The sequence below is a fragment of the Ammospiza nelsoni genome, chromosome 18, assembly GCF_027579445.1.
Source record: "Ammospiza nelsoni isolate bAmmNel1 chromosome 18, bAmmNel1.pri, whole genome shotgun sequence".
Taxonomy (NCBI): Eukaryota; Metazoa; Chordata; class Aves; order Passeriformes; family Passerellidae; genus Ammospiza; species Ammospiza nelsoni.
Window position 1 is genome coordinate 9,947,961 of NC_080650.1, and position 24,758 is coordinate 9,972,718.

Below are 24,758 nucleotides of genomic sequence, written 5' to 3' on the forward strand. Positions count from 1 at the left end.
TCCCATGTTAGAGGCAATATTGACTTAAGGAAAGGCATGGAGCATATTTGGCATGGGTGTTCCGAGTTAAAAATTGTCAGTCTGGGCAAACAGACCTTTGGGGTGATCGGCAGGAAAGCCGAGTGGCTGCGCTGCGTTATCGCTGCCCCGTTGAGAACACGCTGTGACCGACCTGCTGCTGCTCTGGGCGCTGAGCACCCGGCTCGGCGGGTTGGGAGAGGCGCTGCAGGTTCTGGAGCTCGGAGCTTCAGATCAAACCCATTTTCTTCCCCTCGCTGAGGTGTTTGTAGTGCCTCTGTGAGTCAATAAGCTGTGCATGTGAGGAATGCACCTCGCAGCTGAAGGTGAGCGATTAGTGTGGCTGTGCTGGAGGTGATGAGATTAATTAGTCGTTCCCAGGCGAATTAGAGCTGCAGAAATAAGATACATGAGATATTTACTCAAAAATGCCACTGTGAGGCATTTTCAGATGGTAGTGGGACCCTGCATAGGACTCAACACAGAACATGTGTCTTGATCTTTAATTTTGTGGCAGTGCCCAGTCAGGAGAATAAGCAGTACCTGGCAGATGTGAGGCACGTGTCCTACCAAAGCTGCTGTTCATCGGCACGAGGCACCTGAATCACCTGGGTGAGATCACAGGGCTCTCTGTGGCGGGGCTCTGCCGGGAGGAACGTGGAAGTAATTTCTCTATTAAAATATAATAAATAAATTCTATAGAGTGCGAGTGTCCTAACGAGTCCATCCTCCACTGAGCAAGGGACTGCTGTGTGTATCACTGAATGGGCCAGGTTGGAAGGAATCACAGTGGGATCATCAGCTCCGGCAGGGTCATCCCAGAGCACGAGGCACAGGATTGGAATATCCCCAGAGAGGGACACTCCACACCCTCTTTGGTCTGTGTTCTGCTGCTCGGTCACTGCACAGTGAAGAAGCTCTTCCTCATCTCTAGGTGGAACTCCTTGTGCATGTTTCTGCCCGTTGCTCTTGTCCTATCTCTTGGCACCTCTGAGCAGAGCCCGTCCCACGAACAGGAGCGCAGGTGGCTGCAAGCCGCCGAGGAGTTAAACGCTACCGCCAGCACAGCCCAGACCCGTGCCACGCACCGGACGGGACCGGGACTCGAACCCGCAACCCTCAGACCCGCAGGGCCCGCGCTGGCCGGGCGGGGGCGCGGCGGCCCCGGCGCCGCCCGGAAGCGGAAGCGCGGCCGCGGTTCCCGCCGCGGTTGCCGAGCGGCGGCCGCTCCGTCCCGTCCCGCCCGCGGCCATGAGCGCGGCCGGGCTCGTGTCCGCGCCGCCCTCAGCCCCGCCGGGGCCGCCCGCCCCCGCCATGGCCCCCGCGCCCGACTACTACGAGGAGGAGGAGCTGGAGAGCGCCGAGGAGGAGGACGGCGAGCGGAGCGCCCGGGCCCGCGACTCCGATGAGGGTGTGTGGGGAGGGGGCGGGCCGGTGCCCGGGGACGGGGGGATGGAGCGGGGGCTCTCCCGGGGGGTGTGAGGGGAGCGCTCCATTCCTCACGGTGTTTGGGGAAGGGCTGGGGCTTCAGGGGCTCGGGCTGCGAGAGCAGCCGAGGGAAACACGGTGCTGTCAGGGGGCAGCGGCTCCCGAGGAACAGTGAAGCAGAGAAGCCGCTGGACAGGCGGAGCCGTGGCTTCCCAGGGGAGCAGGGACAGTGGGACACGGGGAGCGCTGGGCAGGGACTGGGTGCGACAGCAGAGGGAAAACAGCGGAGACATCCGGGGTATGGGTTCTGACTCCGTGGTGTGAACGGGGAAGGACAGAATTAGAAAAAGTATAGTAGGGGAGGAGGATGTGACAGCACAAGAACTAGAGAGGGAGGGAGAAGAGGAAATTAAGCAAAAACCCAAGGTAGCCAAGAGTGCAGAGGGCATAAAGCGATAGATAAGGGGGGTGTAGGAGGACTCTTGGACGGTGCCTGTTACTGGCAGCCGAGTCCCCATCCCCTCTGGTTACAGATGAGATAATATTAAGCGTATTAAACATGCAGAGGGAGACAGGGTCAGTGGTCAGAAATCCACAAAGGATTTCCTAACAGAGTATGGAAATCCTTTGTGCTGGCCCATACATTGAAGTACATTTCTTGCAGTTAAAAACCTTCTTGGTTTATCTTTGGTGCTTTAAATTTTATCTTAAGTTTAAACTGTTTGTAGTTTAAGAAAAATCTAAGGTTTGATTTAAGGGGCTGGGCTTCCCAGCCATGTGTAGTGAATTAGCTGTGGTTTAGGTTTCTCAGCTGTACCCTGTAAAGTCTGGAGGCACTTGCCCCTCTTTGGCAAGGTAATGGATTCTTGGCTCCCCACGTGTTACAAATAAAAGCCTGAAAAGTCTTAGCAGCAAACTGGCAATAAAGTGATTGACTTTATTTACAGTTTATGCTGTTTATAAAGTGCAGCTATCTCTATGGCAGTGCTGGTATCTGAATGCTGCAGTACTAAGTGAAGTATAGGTGAGAAGCTCAGGTCCCAGGCAGTAACTGCTCCCTTTGCTGAGAGCTTTGTGGTCAACCTGAGCAGCACTGAGTGGGTGGGAACTCCAGTAACAGGTTTGTGAAATGTCTTTCAGAGTCTTCAGGCTGTTTGTGTCTCACCTGTGTGTGAGTATTAATGTAGAGCCCCTCATCTTAAATGAGAAGAAATTCCCAGGCTGAGGTTGAAGCTGTTCATGCAAAACTCACAGTTGCAGGAACATGAGATGTTTCATTTCCCTCCTGAATTCATCTCTCAGGTTGTCTTTGATGCTAAATTGTCTGAGGTTTGGGGATTTCTTTTTTGTGTGCCTGTTTCCTTGTTTTTAAATAATTTACTACTGAGTTTGGTTTTTCTTTTTTAAATACTTTGTCAATTTAAGCAAGTTGTTTTTTGCCTTGTTTAGACACTGAGGATGCCAGTGAAACAGACCTGGCAAAGCACGAGGAGGAGGACTTTGTAGAAATGAAAGAACAGTAAGTAACCCATTCCAAATACAAATAAGGTGATGTTCTATCTATTTGTGGGTTTAGGGGTGTTTATTGCATAAAATTTGGCAAAGTTTTGTGCCAAGATTGGGAGTTTTAAGTCCTTACCCCAGTGGAACAGCTCGTGAGTCCATACACTTTTATTTCTGTTCTCCCCAGTTACTTTCTCTGTTCTATATAAATTCAAGAAATTAAGGGCTGCTGCTGTTTTAGGCAAAGAAATAATTATGAGTTCTGGGATCTGCTGCAAATGGATCCTGCTGCAGATAAATCCTTCAAATAAAATAAAGGTTCTGCTTTAGATAAGCTAAAGAAAAGTAAAATCCTATCCAAATGCCTTAAACAATTGAATTCTAGTCCTGAACCAGAAATGGACTTTTGGGAGACTTGAAACAGTCTGCCCATGGTGTGTAGGAGAATTTGCAATATTTTGAGTTCTTGCTTACTGGCAGAGACCTGTTTTTTATATAGGTCAGGAAGACTTGGCCAGTGTTAAACCACAAGTGTGAGGTAAAAGAAATGCAGGCTTGCAGCAGCACCAGGAGTAGACTTCAGTGGGTTTTTAAAATAATGTTGGGCAGCTAGTACACAGCTAATAAAACTTGGCATAGTGCAAGAATAATTCTGCTGTAAAGTTTCTGATGTTTGTAGATCTAAATTTCATTTTAGGATACAACAGCAACAAAAAAAATTGTATTTTATCCAAATTTTAAACCAATTTTTAAGACAGAATGAGAACCTTTCATGGGAATAAAATTCTTTAAGTTTGCAGCTCACTTGTTTCCTGAAGTTCTGAGAAGTTTTTGATTCTGTGTAAACATGTAACCTCAAGAGATGGTGCAATAAACAATGAGTGCTTGGCGTTTAAAGTTTCCTGCTGTGCTTGCAGGATGTATCAGGACAAACTGGCGTCTCTGAAGAGGCAGTTACAGCAGCTGCAAGAAGGTAAGCTTAGAAAAGTAGCTTTGGTTTTTTATTTTCAGCACTTTTCAAAGGATGGGAGCAGCATCTTTCACTGCATGTTGGCTCTCAGCTGTGCTGCAGGATTAAAAATGTCACCTGCTTCCCATCTTTTCTCCATATTAACTCCATTTGTAGTTAAGCCTCTCTGCTAAAACACTCCTTAAAAGGAGTAATCCACTTTTTACAAAAGCAGGGAATGTGCTTTGAGTGGTGCCTGACTCCTTGAGGATATTTAATACTGGGGGAAAGAAATACAATGGGAATCTACAATTTATTTCCACTAGGTACTCTTCAGGAATATCAGAAAAGGATGAAGAAGCTGGACCAGCAGTACAAAGAAAGGATAAGAAATGCAGGTGAGTGGAATTTCTAAGACACTGCAAATAACTTAAATGTGTGTTTTGTATAACACTGAAGTAAAAAAACAGGTAATTCTGTCCTTTAAAGAAGAGGAACTTGCTGGGGCTCCCAGAGTACACCAAACATGACAGGCTCTGCCTTGATGATTTTCTTTCCTTGATCAGCATTGTTTGCTGCCTGATAAACAGTTTTAGCCTTCATTTGTGTGAAGCAGCACAAATAAAAAGATTATTCCCTTTTTTCTATCCCACAGTGTCCCACTTTGCTTTGTTGTTTGGTGGCCCCAGCTGAAGCCTTTGGCTGCCTGGGCTTTGGGCACTGCTCTGTTTCAAGGAGCAAAGTTAATTTTTCAAGTGCCCAGTGCTTGTCCTTCTGGGTGGTTTTGTTATGTTGCTACAGAGGAATGGCTTGGGAATCAGACCCAGGTGCTTTCCCTCTCTCTTTCCTTTTCCCTTTCCAGTAGTTCTCACCTTGGATATTGAATCAGGGCCTTTTACAGAAGGCATTGTGTGGATATAGGAAATGCAGCTGCTTCTCCTTTAGCAAAAACAAACAGTTCTGTATTTCTGAAAGTGCCTGGGAAAGGTAAAGGATTTACTTGAGGAGCTGAAGTGGTTTGAACAACTTCTTGTTGTCAGGAACCTGTCTCCTGAGATGAATTTCACTAATGATTTAGGGTGGAAAACACCTCCAAAAAGACCTTTCATATGCACTAGAGCTGCATCCTGACAGGCCTGGGCTGTTCTGATACAATTAAGGCCCAGTGCAAACTGGTATTTCTGGCTGGCCACGAGCAGTGCTGCAGCAGCAGAGTTCTTCCACAGGAGGGCAGGTGATGATCACTTGGAATTTCATGAGTAAAAAATCCAGCTGCCTTGTACTACAGGAATATAGCTCTTTTATGTTTGTCCTTGCCAAGCTGAGGTTTGTTAAACCAACAGTTTCCATTTACCTGCATTTGATTATCTACATAATGCTGCTTTCATGCTTTGCAAATAGAAAGTTTGATTTTTATTACAGCAAGTTTGATTTTTATTACAGCATTCTTATATTTGGTGTATATCTACTACTGTTCTTAATTTTTTTTTTAAATAACAGAGTAGTAGAGTGTTGCTACTACAGCCTGAACTGAATAGTGTGGAATAGTGGAAGCTTTTTGAGGTGACAATCTGTAACAGTGTATTTTTGTGGGACTTTTTCATAGTCACTTTATTTTCAGCATAAAGCTGTGAAGTCAGAGTAGAGATTGGATAGGTACATGAATTATTTGCTTCACTGCCTGTCTTGGCTGCAATATTCAATGGCTTAAAACGTTAAGGAAGTAATTTGGTACAGCTTTGAAGGTAATAAATTAAGTCTTTCTTGTGTTTCAGAACTGTTCCTGCAGCTGGAAGTAAGTACTCTTAATTTATCAAAAATATGCATTAATTAGATGGAAGAGGCATAAACCTTGTTTCATCAGCCAGTATTTGGGCTTGTTTTCCCAGAAGGTTTAAAGAAATTTTCTTCCTCTGGCTGCCTTGTTGCACTTGAGATGTAGTAGAGCTTACTGCTGGTATTACCTCAAGTAACTTCTGCACTTTGTTTTTAAAATAGAATTAAATATTTGCTGTTGGGCTCTTGTATCTGGCTGTGCATTGGGCTGGTCAAAAAGGGGTTTTTAAATTGATGAGTGCTGATTATAAATCAGCAGAGCTCTCTTCTAGGGACTTGATTTGTTGTGCAGCATTGAAATGTCTTTTTACAACTCATTCTTTTGCCAATATTATAGCACTAAATGGTATTTGGGTGTTTTTCTGTAGATTGTGAATATTGATAATCTTTAGAACTTGGGCCAGTTGTGAACTGAAAAGCTGATCAATAAAGCATTTGAAAAGCTGTTGTGATATAATTAACTTGAGTCCTTAATTAACCTTCTTGCTCCTTGGGTTTTGCATTAGACAGATCAGGTGGAGAAAAATTATGTGAAGGAAAAGAAAGCAGCAGCAAAGGAGTTTGAAGATAAGAAAATTGAGCTTAAGGAAAATCTGATAGCAGAGTTGGAAGAGAAGAAGAAGATGATTGAGAATGAAAAGCTAACCATGGAATTAACAGGAGGTAAAGATGATAAGCACCTGTCATTTGTGTTAGCCACTCTGCTCCTGCTGCTTAGGAAAAGAGCTGTGAAGATGTCAGTGCTGGTTTACACAGCTGGTGGGAAATGCCAAGAGGGGCAGAGCACGAATTGATGGCCTTTGAATGGAGAAAGCAGCTCCAAATTCAGTGAATTGTTAACAGGGGAATCAAGCAGTGCCAGTGGAGCAGCAGAGGGGATGATGGCCTTGCTGATATGCAGGGAGAGAGGCTGCTTTGGTTCCCTGATGCAGCAATAAAACTGTTGAGATATGTCACAATATTGGCCTAATCAATAATGGAAGCTTTTAAAGCTGTGTCCTTTCCTTGCTGCAGGAGTGGGTGGTCAAGCAGTTGAAGAAAGCCAAACAATAAAGGTTGAAACCTGCTGCTTAAAGCCAGAAAACAAAGATTGTGGGTTACATTTGTGTCCAGGCTCTAAAAAATTTATATTAAATGGACAGATTTTTTTGAGACAGTTGGTACCCTTGTGTTGTCATTGCAGGGGTTCCATATTGTTGTCTCCTTATCACAAAAGTTTCACACCTTGGTGTTTATCGTGGGCAGCTCCTCAGAGCACTGACTCTTCTTCACAAAGCACCAACTGACTCCAGTTCCCTTCTCACCCAGCCACCCCACTCTGTTATAGCATCTTCTTCTCATTGCTTACAGCTCTGGCCTGTAGAGTCAGGCCTGTTCCTAATCTTTGATAATTGGCCCAGCTGCAACTCCTTAGGGGTAAGATTACTTTCTACACTATCCTTTGTCATCTTATATCCCCCTACACCCCTGGTGCCTTGCAGTGCTCTGTGGTGGTGGTGGACACAGGGCAGCTCAGTCAGGGGTTAATTATTCCTGCAGAATTCTGTTCCTGTGGTGCTGAGCCAAAAGGTTTGATGTTCTTTGGGAGCAGCTCCCTCACTTTATGGACTGGTAGTGTGATTTGGTTGCTGAGGCCTGTCCATGAATTACACCCTTCCTATATTTCTTGCATAGTATTTACAGGTTTTATATTCACTAATAATGTAGTTAATACTCAGAAGTGAGAATTAAACCCTGTTTTGGTATATTAAATGGTGCTCTTGGCTTAATATAAACTCTTAGGGCTGATGTGGACTGGAAAGCATCTTGAGTTATGCTGTTTCCCTGGTAACTTTTATTTATTTATGAAATCTGGTCTCATGGTCATCCTTGTTCACCCTTGAGATGAGCAGAGAAGGAATTTGGTGTATTTGGCACAGGCAGAGCTGCTCAAGGTTTTTGTGTCTAGTGGGAGCCAAAGGGGCTCCCCAGATGGAAATGCTTCCCAGAGGGTGATTCAGGGGTGCTTAGAGATGAGCCAGTAAATCTCAGCTCAGAGAAAGGGAGGTGGGATGATGTTTGGCATTTATGGTGTGGTCTTTTGACTGCCAGTTCAACATACCTTGATGAATTAAGGAATGAGTTGTGAGAGTTTAGTGCAGTTGTTCAGTAAAGGTTACCTGTAGGCATTTGGACAAAATAAGTTCAGATAATTACTTGGTGATGAGACTGGCGTTTAGGTTTTTAACAGACTTTCTTTTTCCCCAGTGCATATGCTGCAGTTTACTTCCTGTCAGCTGCTGCTCTGTGTGTTATTAATTAGGCTCATTTCATTAATCATTCTTAGGTAATCTGAATTTAAATACTGTTTGTTTGAAATCACTCCAGCAGACTTGTATCAGTCTTCAATGCAGAAATTTCCTCTAATCTTTTGACAAAGCTGTTTTTCTGCCTTGAAGATGAGAGAGCAATTGATTTGTAGCTGATGTTGTACATGCTATTAATGATCTGAGTTGGGCTGGGAAAGAACTCCATGAGCTTGGCCTTTTAAATCTGTTCCCCAGCAGATATGGTGAGCATGAAAGGGACTTGCCTTGAATCCTTGTAGCATCATTGTGCTGCTTATCAGTACCTGGAGCAGCTGTAACCATGGCAGTGCAGCACTGAACAGTGACCTGATGGGAGAGAACCTGGATTCACTGTCAGCACTTGCATGCACACACACACACACACACACCAAAAAAAAAAAAAAAAAAAAAAAAAAAAAAAAATCCAATTTGCTGAATGAAAGAGGAAAGATTATTTTCCCTGTGCTTTGTATAGAAAGCTGCTGCTTCTCACTCCTTTCTCTCTGGTCTTATCAGCTTTCCAACTTCATTTCTCTGCAGATTCAATGGAAGTGAAGCCCATTATGACGAGGAAACTGAGACGGAGACCAAATGATCCAGTTCCCATCCCAGACAAGAGGAGGAAACCTGCCCCTGATATCCTTTCCTGGAGTCACTGCTGGCTTTGCAGCCCCTGTGCTACCCACACCTTAGCTGTTTTGTACAGCAAGGAAAAGGAAATGAAATGCCAGGATCAGATTTTAACCTGGGAAATAAATACAATTGTCATGTGTAATGTGTGCTAAAGCAATACCAGCAGTTCTACAATTATATATATATATATATATATATGTTAGAGATCCTTTGGTATCCTAATTTAATCCTTACAGTATCATGAGATTAAACTGTTCTCACTGACAAAAAAAGTTGAATTCTACAGGCAATTTATTTCACAAAAGAAAAACTTTAAAAGAACATTAGATATATATATATATATGCTGAGATAATTGATTCCATAGATAGTAAATGGCTTTTTACATGAGCCAGAGCTTTTCTCATTTCAAGACGTGACAAGGCATTTGCCAGAAAGATCATATTTGTCATATCCAAATAGTTTTTCCATTTCTGATAAAAGCTTCAGATCTCTAATCCAGAAATGCATAGCAAAAGCAAAGATGCTAGATTTGTTCTTTGAATAAGAAAAGATGAAGATTCATCTTGTTTTCACGATCACAAGAGACAGAAAAACATGTCTGTGTAATCCTTAGGATCTGCCTTGCTGCATGTCTCAAAATTAAAATGTTCCTTGGCTTCTGGAAATATGTTTTTAGCTCCTCTGTGATGATAGGCACTTTTTCTATTTGTGTATTAAATTCACCTGGAGAGGAAGGCAAGGATATTTGCTTTGCAGGGGTTTCTTATTAGATTCTAAACCTGTATTTCTTAGATTAAAAAAACTTATCTGAGTGACTCTCATTTTCTGAAGGCAATATCAAACCTTGAACTTTTGGAGTTCATGCAGGATGGTCATAAGCATCTCCAGTTTCAATTAACCTCCTCCTGGTTGGAGATTCTGTTCACTCTTTCAGGAAAAAAAAAGTCATTTATTAGTGCACCTATCTCATCCAAAATAAATGAGTTTCATAGTGAACATGACCTGCTAATTGAGCATGATACAGCAACCACACAGTGAAAATCTCTGCCTTTGCTCACTGGGAGAGGATTAAAGTCCATCAAAACCAAAATCCTTGAAATGCAGCCCAGCAATTGTTAACTTTATTGTAATACTTTTGGCTAAATACTTTTTATGAAGAAACAGAAGTACAGCAAAGCTCTAATAAGACTGTAGTACACTAATTTCTATTTTCAAATGTTTTGGGTTTTTTTTCAGGTGCATTGTAGGCTCTTATTTATCTCCAATCACACAAAGTTTTATTTAACTAGGTTTAGGTGGGATTTAGCTTCATTGTAGAAAACCTGAAGTGAGTCTTGTTTCAGCTCACAGATTCTTCTCCACAGAAATAAAAGATGAAAACCACTGAAAATGCTGGTGCTTGATGCTTCCATGAAGTAAATGTCAGTGCACTCAAGGTTTTTCATTGATGGTTGTGTCTGAATAAGTTAAAATGATTTTGCACTCTGCTGCTAAGATGGTGGGGATGGACTTGTATTAATTCCTCTGACAAAAAAAACAGCTCAAGTAAGACATTTATTAAAATCCTGGAAACGTTTTGGCTTACATTTACTCAAGTGAAATGTCATTGACCTTTAATTTTTAGCCTTGCTTGTCAAGAGCTTATGGAAACCTTAATTCTGGATACCTCAGCTAAATTACTTGTTGACTGATGAGCAAATAATGGAGGACCTAAGAACGCTGAATAAGGTAGGGATTGTTGCTTGACTGTATTTCTTCATTTTCAAGAGAAGGCAAATGCTTTCTCCTGAAGAGAACAGAGCTCTCTTTAATGTTCATTTTTGAGATATGGCACTATTTCATCCCTGTAGGGTTTCTGAAGTAGCACAAGAAAAGATTTAGCAAGATGGTATCTCCTCTTTTTCATTGAGGTTTAATTAACCTAATTTAAATGACTGTCACCTAAAAATGTTACCTTGTGTGGGAACCAAGGGATGAGCTGTGTTAAGGAGTTTCTTCCTCATGGCTGAGCAGATGTCAGTGTGTTTTTGGGAGATCACAGGCTGCCTTTGGTTTAAGCCTTAGTGTGGGGTAGGATTTTTTCATTAATTTTTTTTCTCCCTGCTGACAAAAAAGATTTCAGCAAGCTGGATAGGGGGCAGTGTGCATGCTTATAATTTTTTCTGGGTTTGATATTGTTTTCTTGCTGAGCACTTGAAGGCTTATCTAATTTCTTAGAATATAAGCTGCTCATTAAGGCATTTTGAGGATGGTAGTGGAACATTGGTTTTGTGCCAGCTGTTGAGGTTTCTCTAATGATTTAGCTCCTGTATTTTGTGTACCCTGAGAAATGTTGTATCACATTCAAAAATAGTGTGTTAGATGGGTTTGACTCTTTGGAGTGGGTTGTCTGAATGCTCTCAAGTTGTTTTTTTGGCCTTTTGGATCATTGTACTGATTATCTGCACCTTTGGCTGTTTAGAGCACCCTGGTTATGTGTTAGGCCACTTAACAGAGCATTTAAAATAGAAATACACAGAGTGTGGAAAGTAAGATATCTGCAGTTATCAGTGCAGCTTCTGTGGCTCCTGTCAGATCCCTAACACTGCTTTTTTTCTCTTCCCATGTAGCTTAAATCACCCAAGAGACCAGGTGAGTTACAGATGCAGTGGAACTGGTTCATGGGGGGCTGCTCTGAGCAGAGAATGGTACTGCAGATGTTTGGCTATGCAATAATTGCTGCTCTTTGTGTGGTGCTTATGTTTGCCAGGGATGGGAAGGGAGGCATGAGCATCTTTGGTGGCTGAAACAGCTGGAAAAAAGAAGTTTTCCATTATATTCAGGTGCATCTGGGCACCTTGTCTGTTTGTCAGCTCCATTGAGGGATTGACCTTATGTTAAGGTGCCTTAACATAAGGTCAGTGTTATGCCTTCAGCTCTCTAGATGTGCCTCTACACTTTATTTCAAGACAGAGTGGGACTAACTTGCCTCAGTAATTTTAACCAAATTTAACTAATTCAATGTGGATTATAACTAAAACAAAATCAAGGACATATTGTCCATCCCTTACCCATGAATGTTTTTTCACATAAATGCTGTGTTTCAGTGAATATTTTAATTCAGAACAGAGGTCAAGTTACTCATCACAATATATAATATTTTCCTGATGGATATTTGAGTTTGCAGCTTTCTCTGCTTGCTATTTCTGCACACACAACCTTATTAACTGCAGTTTTGCAGTCAGATGTGCTGCTGTGAGATGGGCATGTGCTGATCTTTAACCAGAGTGTCTGTGCTGTCCCCAGCCTCCCCCTCCTCTCCTGAGCACCTCCCAGCAACACCAGCAGAGTCTCCAGCACAGAGATTTGAAGCTCGGATAGAAGATGGCAAACTCTACTATGACAAGAGATGGTGAGGCCTGAGGAGGTTTTGTTTCCATCAGTCTGTGTTGTGTTGTGAGGAGGCAGAGGCTGCAGAGAGAAATGGCTTTTTGAGCAAAGAATTGGTGGACAAAATGCTTTAGGGCAGAGGTTTGCTGCTCCCTCCACAAGCTCATCATGGGCCCAGCAAAGCAGAGGGGATGATGGAATGTTCACACCCTGCAGGCTTTCAGAGATAACTGGTGTCTCCAATAAAAGGAGACTGGAATCTTGTCCATGGCCCACTGTGGCACTTAGGAAGTCAAACCTAATAAGAGTAGGAGAGGCAGCAGCAGCCACAGTGGGATGTGACTGAAGCTGCCCAGTTTGGACACAGACACTCCATGATTTGCTGTCAGCAACACTCCCATTTCTGAGCTTCAGATTTGTGCCCAGCACTCCACAAGGTGGCAGAAGAAATGTCATCCAGCAGCTGCTCAGGATGAAAGATGCTTCTAATAAATCCAAATAACCTTTAAAGATCAAACCCACCTGGGAGAGGCAACTTCAGAATTGCTGATTGGATTTATCTCTGTTGAGTTTTATGGCCATACAGCTGTACAAGCCTCACAAAACACAAGGAAAATATTAAATTTCTGCAGAGGAAACTTAGATCTTACACTTAATCCATGAGACTTGCAAAGCTGGATAATCAAGAGGGCAATCTTGAACTTGAGCAGAAAACAATTTGCTTTCAAAAAGTCATTGCTTATTTGTGGCCTACTTCAGTGTTCTGGTGGCTCAAAACAAGTGATGAGGCTGTAATTTTATCACAGAAGTAGGTGTGCGGCTGGGTTTTCTTACACAGCAATCCCCTTGGCCAGTTGGTCAGTTTTTCTTTCTGCCTGAAGTTTAGTTGAGAGTTCAGTTTACACAGTTCTCATAAAAGCTGCTCCCTCAGTTTAAACATTCATGAAGAGTAAAGCAGATAGTAACTGAACAGGCTACTTATTCCACAGATTCATCAAGGTTTTTAGAGGTTTTTTTTGCTTTTATAATTTTTTGTGTGTGTAAAGTGACTGTCCCCAGGATATATTTGGATGAATATACTCTTCTTAGAATTTTGAAGCATATGGAGTACTTGAAAAGTGTTCATGAGTAAAAAAAGAAAGGGAAAAAAAGGCATCTGAAGTAATCTGTCAGTAAAGCTCAAAACTTCTCATTAAATTTAAACCTGGAAGAGCTTCAGTGAGCCCAGAGCCTCAGCAAAGCACCAGCTCTCTCTGAAGGGTATCTGGCTGTGGCATAAAGCACTTAACAGATATTTTCACCTTGCTGAATTCACCTGTCATGGGGGTCTTGCTGTCAGGAATTCCAGCTGTTGTTTTTCCTGGCTGCCTTGTTCTTATGCTGTTTTTAGATCAGTATCTTAGATATTTTTGGTTGTAATAATCCTGCTTAGATTTTTTTGATTGATAATAAGTAATAGTGTAATAGTACTTGTGCAAAGTAGCCGGTGTTTTAAAATAATGAAGTAACTGAGTTGGTAGTGGGAGGGTAATTCTTCCTAAGGTGCATAAAGGATGCTGGCATGCACAGAAATCCTAAACCTGACAGCCCAGGAATGACTTTCTCTGTTTCCTGATGCAGCCCTGCATGACAATTACCTGAAAACAGGGAATGTTTAATGCCAGTAATGAACCCCCTGAAGTCTTGCAGAGACATTTCAGACATCTCCAGAGTGGAGTGTTTCAGGTGAATGTGGAATTAGGCTCAGTTATTTAATGCTCAGAGCTCTGTGCTCCCCATCAAATCCTAAACCACAGTTCACTGTAAAGCAGCCATCTTTGTGCTCTTAGCTTTGCTGCATACAATAATGCTGAGGGGTTTCCTTCAATCTTCTGATAGAGTTGCAGTTGGAAATCTTGGCCTTTCAGTAAAATACTTCATAGCAGGAAATGGAATTATTTCTGCTTGTCTCACTTGGTGTTTTAACTACTGCAGCAGTGAGAGTTGTTTGGCTCTGCTTTCTTGAAAGCCAACTTAAACCCCACTGCATTTTTCATCTGAGGTAATTTCCTCAGTCCTGTCCCTCTGTGGATATATTGGGCAAAAGAGTGGGACATTGTGATAGTGTTCACAGGGTCTTAGGATGAGGGAGGAGACGAGGATCTGACTCCATGTTTCAGAAGGCTTGATTTAGTATTTTTTGATATATATTATATTAAAACTATACTAAAAGAGTAGAAGAAAAGGCTTCATCAGAAGGCTGGCTAAGAATCGAAAAAGAAAGAATGATAACAAAAGTTTGTGGCTTGGACAGAGTCTGAGCCGGCTGACTGTGACTGGCCATTAATTAGAAATAACCACATGAGACCAATCACAGATGCACCTGTTGCATTCCACAGCAGCAGATAATCATTGTTTACACTTTGTTCCTGAGGCCTCTCAGCTTCTCAGGAGGAAAAATCCTAAGGAAATATTTTTCATAAAAGATGTCTGTGACAGGACATGACCAGGGTGCTGATGCACCAGAGTGTGCCTCCAGCTGCCTTGTCTCTGTGAGTGTGAGACAGGTGAGACAGCTTTTCAGTGAAACACTGCTGACTTGGCTCTCTGCCTTTTCTGGGTACAATTAGCATTACTGATGGAGAGTCATTCATGGTGTGAAATCCAAGGGCTGAATGAAGCCTCTGACGTATGTGTTATCAGCTTTGGAATTCACTGCTAATCAAAAATTGCAAGTGGGGGAAATATTTCCTTGTCTGGGCACAGCCAACACTTGAGAGCTGTTGTTTGCCCTGGCTTCTCCTGCACTCCTGCTGATTGTATCAAGATCAAAACTCTTGCTTAAGTACTCCCAGCATGGCATGGTAGGGCACTGCTGGACTGAGATTGTTGTCTCATCTTAGTGAGGCCTGGGGTTTGCAGCAGCCTATTGAGTTCCTCTGTATCATTTAATGACATCTGGACTTGCTAAACTGAGATTTATTTTTTGGCTCAGATCATTGTTGCTTTGCATTGCCCTGGAACCCACTGACATTGTTTCTGTCAAAATGAGGGAGAAAGACACCTGTGTCCAGCCATTGTTTTAAAGGTTGCAGGATTTGGGGATTTTTTATTCCCTCACCACCCCAAGGGTAATGAGTCTGTTTGGAAGGCTCAAAGCTGACACTTTCCAGCTGCTGGCAAGCACTGTGAAAATTCTGAGTGCTGAATTTTCCAGTAGGAAGAGATTGTGGAATAAACCATTGGAAGACTTCCACATGTACAATATGGTTATTGTAGAAATAACTGTAAAGTTTCAATAAATCCCTGCATTTTTTAAATGGCAGTCAGACTGCAGGGGGTTGCACTGGGTGGCTACTGAGGGAATATCTGTGCAGAGAATCTGCAGCTTGGATTGCCCAGATAAAATCATGATTAGGAGAAAGGTGGAAATACAGTCATGCTTTTATAGCTGTAAAGTATTTTGGTGCTTGCTTGATTAAGATGATTTACTTACAAATCACCTGTTCCACTGTAATTAGTTCTGCCTATGGAAGAGAATGAGGCAGAATGAACAGAAAGTGGAGGTTTGGGGCTGGCACACTGCAGCACTTGGAGAAATGTGGGCTATGAAAGAGGGGAGTCCACAGAATCAAATTCAGAGTTAGGAATTTCAAAGTCTCTGTTTTATACACAATGCATTAAGAACAATACAGAGCTTAAAATATGATCTAAAATGGATATGTTTAGTCATGGACTCCTTATGGCAGATATTTACAGCTCATTACAGAGTCAGTTACCCATTAGTTACCATTTTGGGTATTTTCACACAATAGGACAGCATTAGAAAATTGAGGTCTCATTAAACAATGCACAGACTGCACTGATTGAGAGTAATTCCCTTTTGGTGGTGGTGGTGCTCTGGTAATTCTGTATTGGGGAGCAGCTTGAGAATCTGTGATTTGCTCTGTCATATTTTGTCAGGCAAAATAAGGAGTTGCCTTCTGAAATCCATCCTGAGTCTGGAATGGGAAAGGCTGCTTGGATTAACCCTTGAAGGCTGGGTGTGTTGTCAGTCACTGTTCCCCTGGGCTGTGCCTCTGCCTCTCCCCTTGCAGTTGTGAAATCTGTTTTTCAGTACCCTTCAGTGCAGAGTTGAATGTCAGTTAAGACTCTCCTGCATTTCAAATATCATTAATGCAGGATGTGTGTGTGATCAGATCACCACTATCTTGCAAAAATAGAGAAAGTGGTGTGGAAAAAAAGGCAGACTTCAAATTTACTCTGTCCAGCTTTATCAATAATGGATTTGTGCATTTCCTCTTTTTTTTTTTTCTTTTTGCAGGTACCACAAGAGCCAAGCTATTTACCTGGAGTCGAAAGAGAACACGAAGATCAGCTGTGTGATCAGTTCTGTGGGAGCCAACGAGGTTGTGGCTGCTTTTATTTGGCAGCAGAGGGGGGAGAGACAGGGGTTTAGTAAGGGCTGAAGATAGATACCTGTCTGGGGTGTAAAAGAAGCTGAAGCCAAGATAAAACTGACTTAAGAAATCTCTTTTTGAGCTGGGAAGAGACTGGGTTTGTTTCTGAAGGATAATTCAGTGTTTTGCAAGCTCCTGCAGCACTTGGGCAAAGGGAGCACTTTGGTTTTTGCTTGCAGATTCCAGACACTTCAGGGAAAGAAATAATAGATTTGAGTGCACTTCTCCTTAATCAGCCAATAAAGGAACTTTAATTTGTTGTGGCAGCTAAGGGAAAACACTTTATTTTCCACAGAATGAGTTGCATGTGGGATCTGTTTGTGTCACAGCTGTTCCCTTGCAGTGGCAGTTGTGGCACTCTGTTGTTCAGATAAAAGCAGTGGTAGTGTGCTTATGGGTGCATTAAAATTTGTTAAAAGTTATTATTGTAATTTAGCAAAACTAATGTTTTGCTAAAATGTCATTCCATCCTACTGTGGTAGAATATAAAATTGTACATGTTTGTTTCCTACAGTTGCTCAAAGTTTATGGATTTTTGAATTATTTTGGCAAGCAAAATATGCCAAATCCTTGGAAATGTTGCAGTTGGGAGATGATTATCAATGAATGTTGATTTTAATTTCTCTGGAGAAATAATTGAAGTAGAAATCCAGGCAAATACTAAATTCATTTTATGCTAAGGGGTCCTGTTTATAAAGTCAATTTATAACTAAAATAATAGAGTTAAATCAATTTACTTGCCAGGCCTGTAACTAATATATGAAGAAAAAAAAGTTTAGGGTAAATCACAGGCCATCATAACTTTATAATCCATTGCATTAGGAAGTATTGCACTTCCCTCCTAAAATACTGCAGTACTAAGGAGTGGATAATTCTTACTCAGTGTATTTATTTAAATATGTTGAAATGCATCAGAAGGATATAATGCAGAGGAAATTGCTCAGACTTGATTTTTAAAGTACAGGTTTTTAGATCTAAACACCTTGAAGGTGATTTCAAAAACTCTCTGGAGTGGCTGCCTTGGTGGCAGCAATTTGTCTTGTGGCACGTGGTGTGAATCCTTCCATGCAGGTGCTTAAAGGAGAGGCCCTTTTATCTCCAGACACAATTTCTGTGCTACATGGTGGGAAATGCTTTGTGGAACAGAATCAGAATAAGCTTTTCATTTGACTAATAGTTACTTGTCTGGGCAAATCCCAGGATAGATAATTTTATCATCTGTGGATCTAGAGAGACTTAGTCTTGATTAGGCAAAGCTCAGTGCCACGGCTCTGTTGTGAGCTGTGGCAGGAGGAACCTGCTTTCCTGATGGTGCTTGAAAGTCATTTTTCTCGAGGACTGTTTTGAGCAGGAAGTTAAGGAGGTGAAGTTAGACACCTTGTTTCATTTTCTACTCAGGTTGCAAATGCCTCCCGTGGGGAGGGAGAGGGGATTAACCTCATCGATCTGTGCCCCTGAGGGGCTCAGCTCTGACACTAAGACACCGAGTTAATTTGTCTGTGTGCTGCTTGCTGTGAGTTTTCCCTTTTTCTCCCCTAATTCATCTCCCTGCCCCATTCTTTCTGCCCTTGCTCTCCTGCAGATCTGGGTGAGGAAAACCAGCGACAGCACCAAGATGAGGATCTACCTGGGGCAGCTGCAGCGGGGCGTGTTCGTGATCCGCCGGCGCTCGGCCACCTGACTCTGCTCTGCCCTGTCCTGGTTTCTGTCACATCACCAAACCTCTGCCAGGGGCTCACAGGCTGCTCACTCCTCCCTGCAGCAGGGAACAGTCCTGACCTCTGACGAGACACTTTGTGGCTGGCCACATAATCCCCAGTAGTCCTTAAACCTTTAGTGATGCCCAAGCACTGCCCTGGACTATTTCTGGATTTTGCATCAAGCTTCTGTATGCTCTCTCTTTGTATTTTGGGTGACTGTTTGAGAAGACTTGGCATTATCCTCCTTTTTGTTGTTGTTTTGTGGTGCACAGATGGGACTCTTGTGTCAAAAACATCATCATCATGTTTCTGTTGGGAGTCAGACCAGTGGAAGAAGCTTTGCTTGTCGAGACCTGAGGTTATTTGTGCTTTTTTGGCCTTGTTTTCCTGCAAGGCTCAGGAATTTGGGCAAAAGATGAATCCTGCCAGGTTTCAGCTGCAGCTGAGAGATGCCTCCAGAATATCTGGTGTACAACATCAGCTTTATTGGATGGACTGTTGAAAGACTGGAGACTTTTTTAGGATGGTGGGAACAGCTCAGAAGCTGCTGAAATACAGTGATTTTAATGTAGCTCAGAGTCACGCGTGGTTAGTCAGAAGCTTCCGTTTCTCTTCACATTAAAAACCCCTTCAATGAACAAGCAGAGTATGTCTGTTTGCTGATCTAATTAGCTGGGATAGGTGGATGACTAAATTAAAGGACTAATTACCTGGATTTTGCAGATAGCAAGGCTGTATGAACTCTCTGTGTGTCTGTAACCACTCAGAGATGTAAAGAGGCAAACGATCGATTTCACTTTTTCCACTGATGCTCAGAATCACAGGTTATGGTGGGATCCTGCTGACAGGAGATCTGTAATGTCCTCCCAAGAATCCTGGTACAGAGTAGGAAGCGGCCTTGTCATGCTGTTAGCTGGAGCTTTCATTCCCTGAGATGTTCTTCAAAGAGCTGCTCTTGAGGGCTGTTTTAATTGCTGGAGGTAACACTGAGTTTCTATACTGGCCCTCCTGCAGCACAAGTAAAAATGCCCAAATAATGACATTAAGGTGCTCCTTAGGTGTTTAAAGATCTGCCTCTGGCATTCCTTTATTATTCCCAGTCCTTTGCTGATGGCTGGAAGCACCAGTGCCATGTGTGACTGCCTTGGCAGGGGCCACATGGTGCCCTGGCAGTGCTGTCACATCTCCACCTTCTGTGCAGAACAACTCAGTGCTCCTTTTGATTACTAGTCAAAAAGTTGTAAATCCTGCCTTTCTCAATCTCTCTCACTTTGAGGCATCTTTTGAGGTTTTGCTTTTGAGCTGCCTTCCTGTTAACACCCATCCAGCCCAGCCTTTCTTTGGTATGTGGATCAGTGCAGTCCAGGGAAGGGAGTTGCAAGGGCTGTGCCCATTCCTTTCCTGCAGTTGGGTGGCAGTCACATCCCAAAATCTGCTGCCTGTACGTGGGTCTGGAGTGGAGTGTGATGGCTGAGCTCCTGATGTGACTGAGACACCTGACTTGATTTTTGCATAGTTTTGAGGATCTGGAGCTCTGGCAAGGCAGGAGAGGGTGTTTCCCACCCTTGACAATGTGCCATCCCTGCTGCAGCTTAGGCAGCCAAATGCAGCAGGCTGGATTTTGTCAAGTTAACAGCTTACTTAATATAACTTAACATTCTCTGCACATGTCACAGGTTTTTGATAAGGTGATGATGTACCAGGCAGGATTTGTCACTGAGTCTTTAAATGAACATCATTCTAATAATAAAAAGTGCTGAGGAAGTAGCAGGATTTATTTCCTCTCTCTATCACTTTATCAATACAGATATTTGTGGGAATTGCTGGTGACTTGTGCTCAGTGTTGGGGAGGTGCTTTGCCAGCAGCCATCTGCTGCTGTGGTGTTCCCTGTTCTGGGGGAATTTTGGGAGTCACAGAGGTGTGAGATGTCAGGGTGTGTGTGGGACAAGAGAGGGGCTCCATGAACCCATGGTCAATCAGGGCAAACCCTAATCTCAAACTCTTCCACACCAATGTTATGCCTCCAGGAGGGATGTGAGAGGTTTGTACAACTTCCTCCTGTCAGAATTCCTTGCCAGTTTCCCCAGTGCCCCTGGGTCAGCCTTGAACTGGTAATTTCTGCTTTTGGCAGCCCTCAGGGGTTGTACTGCTGTAAATGGCTCAAACTTAACTGCTACACTGAAGGAATTTTGTTTATAGGCTGCTTCATCCTCAGTTTCTTAATGAAATGAAGGTCTGCCTTGCCTCTGTTGATCACCATAAAGAGTAGCTGTGTCTCACAGAGTACATGAATATTGTATCCTGGATTTTTTATCCTGGCAGGCTGTTCTGCAATGGCCTGAGCCATTTGTGAGGCTGGAAGTGATAAAGTGCAGTGCCTTGCTGTGCACTCAGGGAAGCAAGTGCTTTTTTTTTTTTATTTTTTTTTAATCCTAAAAGGATGCACAAGTAGTTCTGTGGTGAGGATGAGGCATGTGGAGATCAAGAGTGGAGACATCAGCTGTAGAACTGAAGATTTCCTGCCACGGGTTGGAAAAATAGAGACAAGTTACTCAAGGAGATGGACAAGGTCTTGCTTGAATTCTAGGAGAAAATTGGCTTTTCTGTCTGTTCTTTGCCTGCTTATCATCAGTCTTGAAGGATCCCAACCCTCTGAGCAGAAACAGCTTTGCTGCAGGTATGAAACAATTTAATCCTCATTATGAACAGCATTCAAAGCAAATTCAGGAAATGGCTTTAACTCGTCGTTACAGTAATTTTAAAGAAAGGTGAACCTTCTGCCAAAAATAGACTTTTATTGAGGGTTAAATTGCAGTTGGCTGAGTCATATTAAGCTTTTCTGTTTTTTTTATTGCCTTGAGAAATGGACTGTGATGTTGATATGTGCAAAATAAAAAAGACATTTCACCCCCCCAGCCATTAGATGTTCCAATGGAAGGAGGCCAGATCAGGGAGCCAACTTCCAGGGTTTTTTTGACATCATTCTCAACAGAAAAGTTTCCAAAAAGGCTTTTTCCAAGGACAAATGGTAATATACAAAATTGGCTTTTTTAGTTTATGTGATCTGCCTGGAATTTTGTAAAGAGACAAAGGGATTTAATGACAGAAACTTTAATTGTTTGCCTTGTTTTTTGTAAATTTCTGGGGAACTTAAAATAAAGGCTAAAAGAGCAAGGAATAGCTTTGTGGATAACTGAGGTTCTTCCTCCGTCAGAAAAAAGAAAAAGCAGCATTTGTGTTCTTATTCCATAGAAGCAAACACTGAAATATTCAGGAATTCTGAATGGGTGTCTAAGGTGTGCTGTTACTCTTTTTAGTTTGTCCAATTCTAAAGGTAAGAATTTAATACACAGTGAAGTATTTAGAAAACACAAGAATGCACATTTCTATTTTTCTATGATTTATTGGAAACCTGTCATCACTGAAACCTTAAATTTCATACAGTTAAAAGAATTCCACTGTTGTAATGTTTTGCTGAATGTGGGAAACCCCTTTAATATTTAACATCAGCTCAAACTTTGGGGATGCCAAAACATCTTGTAATACTTAAGTGCCTATCACTTTACAGTGGAGTAATTCTGTTTATTTAGATTCCTCCTTTTTAAGCAAGACTGCCTTTCTGTAAAATATTGATTTCAATTTTTAAACAGGCATGAAAAACAGCTTGGGTTTATGAAAACCAAAACCTCCCCAAAATATTTGGGGATTTTTTTCCCTCCAATGTGATGTTAATAAATAAGCAGAAGGGGGAGAGTGGCTCAAAGAAGCCTTGGGACCAACATTAAAATAACATTTAGGTGACAACAGAAATGCTAAATATTCTCCATGGTGTATATCTAAACAGGATGGGTGTCTCACCTCCCCTCACATAATTAAAATGCTGAACAGCAGCACAGGAAGAGTTACTTAAGCCTTTGGTTCTAAAATAGCAATGCTCAGAGCAAAGCCAGGCATTTGTAGGGCTTTGGAACCGAGAGCTGTAACCCACGGGAAGCAGCTGCTGATTTATTCCATCAATCTCACATTTGAAAGCTATCAGTTCTCTGGATGCCTCAGGTAGCTTTGTCATTTTTCATTTAGTTCTAATTTGCATCCCCATGTTCTGCCCTGAATCCTGAGAGGGGGGGAGAAAAGGCAGAATAATGATGAAATGTACATTTTTCATTTCACTTTATTAAGGTTCCTTATTTTTATTGAATTTAGGATTCTTTCCAGGGTGGTCATTGCCTGCAGATCTCTGCAGGTTTAATGGCCAGCCCAGGTCATGAGAGCTAACAAGCTTTAACAAAAAATAACTACAAATGCAAATCCAGAGAGAAAAATGATATTTTCAGTCAAGGTTTCTGCTTGGTGGTTTCAATCCTGTTTGGAATTGGTGACTGAAGGGTTTTTAAGTGAACAGTCTGGTGCCACTGGCTCACACAGGTTTGGAGGACAGGCTCAGGACACATGGATGTCTGCTGCCATCATTAAATGAGCAGATAAGTCAAGTTTTTTGTTTGTTTTGGGCTTTTACAGTTTTTTTTTCCAGGTTGTTTGATAAATGATTGATTTCTGTCACACAGTTGAAGGCAGCTGCTGATCATGTCAAGTTTCTGTTAACACTGAAAAATTACTCATTCTGGAGAAGAAACAGCCTTTTGCCCTGATCTAAAATTTAGCAACACTGCCTAATGGCCACAGGAATATCTTTTTTCTGATGTGATTAGAGAGGAAACATTCCAAACCTCACACATCATGAGGCATCACGTAATGGGGAAGGCTCTGAATACTGATGATGCTAAATCATGTAAAGCAGTTGCACAAAATGAGTGGAAAAGCAGGAGGCAAAGATTCTGCTGGGAAGGATTTCTGGGGTGGTAAAAAAGTCTCATCCATTGAGACTGGGAATTGCTAAAACAATTGGTTCAAGGCTGTGTGTAAAACTGAGACAAGAAGGAGAGTGTGACCTGGAACCTGGGATGCTCAGTCTGTAATGGGATCTCAGCATTAGAATATTGATTAGGTCTCATTTTGGTCCAAGCCTGGAGTTTTGCAGTCCAGGAAAGAGAAATAAAACATGACAGGGTTGTTACCAGCCCTGCCTCAGCCTCTTGGTCTTGTCCTCCCCTGAGGGAATTCAAAACTATGGATTTGTTTCCTCTTCCATTGAAATACCAGTTTTGGGAAGAGCTTTGAAAGTCTGGGTGAAATACAGAAATGCAGTTTCTGTCCCCTGAAGATGATAAAACCTTCTCTGTTCCAAGGAAGGGACAATTGGTGGCAATCCAGTGAGTGGCTCTGCAGGGCTTTGCTCCTGGAGGATTTCATCCATCTGAGGAGACACAGGTTCTTGCCTGCCATGTCCAGGTGCTATGAAGGGGAGTATTTACAGATATTTTGGGCTGCAAAGCTGCAGTTTTTGTGCACTCATACCTGGGCTGCTTGTGTGGTCTGGGCAAGAGAAAGTGGAGTGTGGAAGGCAGATCCTGGACTGCCCTTGCAGGGAATCATGGAATCCCAGAATGGTTTGGGTTGGAAGGGACCTTAAAGATCATCTTCCAACCCCTGCCATGGGCAAGGACACTTTCCAGTAAGTGCCAATGTCCCACCTGGCCTTGGACACTGCCAGGGCTTCCCTGGGAATCTGTGCCAGGGCCTCAGCAGTGCAGTGAGGAGTCTCTGGAGCAGTGAGCAGGGCTGGGCATCTCTTAGTGCTAATCTGGCTTTCTCAGAGAAGTTTGAAGGTTTTGTGTGCTCTGAAATCCCATGAGGGATGCAGTAGAATGTGCTGGCTCCCCCAGTGCTGATTCCCTGGGGGGGAAATCTCATCCATGTGCCTTGAAATGGATGTGAACAGCCTCAAACACAGGCTGTGGCCTTCCTGAGGCCTGCAGTGCCTCTTTATCTTGTCACCCAAGCAAAGGTATCAATAACCCACAGAGCCTCCGAGCAGAGGGGTTCCTCCCCATCCATCCTGCCTGGCAGGTGCTCCATCTCGATTATGCCTCAGCTCTGCTCCATCTGTCATGTTCCTGGCCTGGATGACAGAGCAGGAAGGTGCTGCTGGTGGGAGCATTTCCTGCCTGCCTAATGGGGCTGTAATTAATGGCTGCAGCCAGCCAGCCAGCCGAGCAGAGGCACCAGACCTCTCCTTCAGCCACCCAACCGTGCTGAGTTACACACCCTGCTCCATGGTGGTGCTGCAGATTTACGTAAATTCTGAGGTATTGCTATGTTTAATTCATATGTGTCACAGTGAACCTTTTCACTGCTTCTGCAGCCTTTTATTGCCAAGTACCTGGCTGGGTGGAAGTGGTGCCTCAGATGAAGGGGAATGTGCTGCAGGGTCAGGCAGGCTCTGGGTACATGGCCTGTCACTAACCCGGAGGTGTCCCAGCCCTTCACCCTGCTGGTCACTTGTTCCCTCAGCGAGCTGAGTGTGCTGCAGGGACAATCTCAAAAATGGAACTGTTCAAGGGGCTGCTTTGGCTCTCACCCTGCTTCCCCCACCGTCTCCTTTGGGAGCAGACATGTCCCGAGGTCCCGCTGGAAGGCAAGGCCATGAGGGCGAG

At 43.0% G+C, this 24,758-nt stretch overlaps 1 protein-coding gene across 1 annotated transcript; it reads left to right on the forward strand.

Annotated features, from left to right (window-relative positions):
• The first annotated feature begins 1,221 nt into the window (after nt 1-1,221).
• Nucleotides 1,222-18,844, forward strand: SUDS3 (SDS3 homolog, SIN3A corepressor complex component). The gene is made up of 12 exons (XM_059485086.1): nt 1,222-1,429; nt 2,896-2,965; nt 3,867-3,922; nt 4,225-4,296; nt 5,674-5,693; nt 6,241-6,397; nt 8,602-8,697; nt 10,362-10,423; nt 11,305-11,326; nt 11,981-12,086; nt 16,368-16,452; nt 18,086-18,844. The coding sequence occupies exons 1-12, from the start codon at nt 1,270-1,272 to the stop codon at nt 18,182-18,184; spliced, it is 1,005 nt and encodes a 334-aa protein (XP_059341069.1). The 5' UTR covers nt 1,222-1,269; the 3' UTR covers nt 18,185-18,844.
• Nucleotides 18,845-24,758: the final 5,914 nt, after the last annotated feature.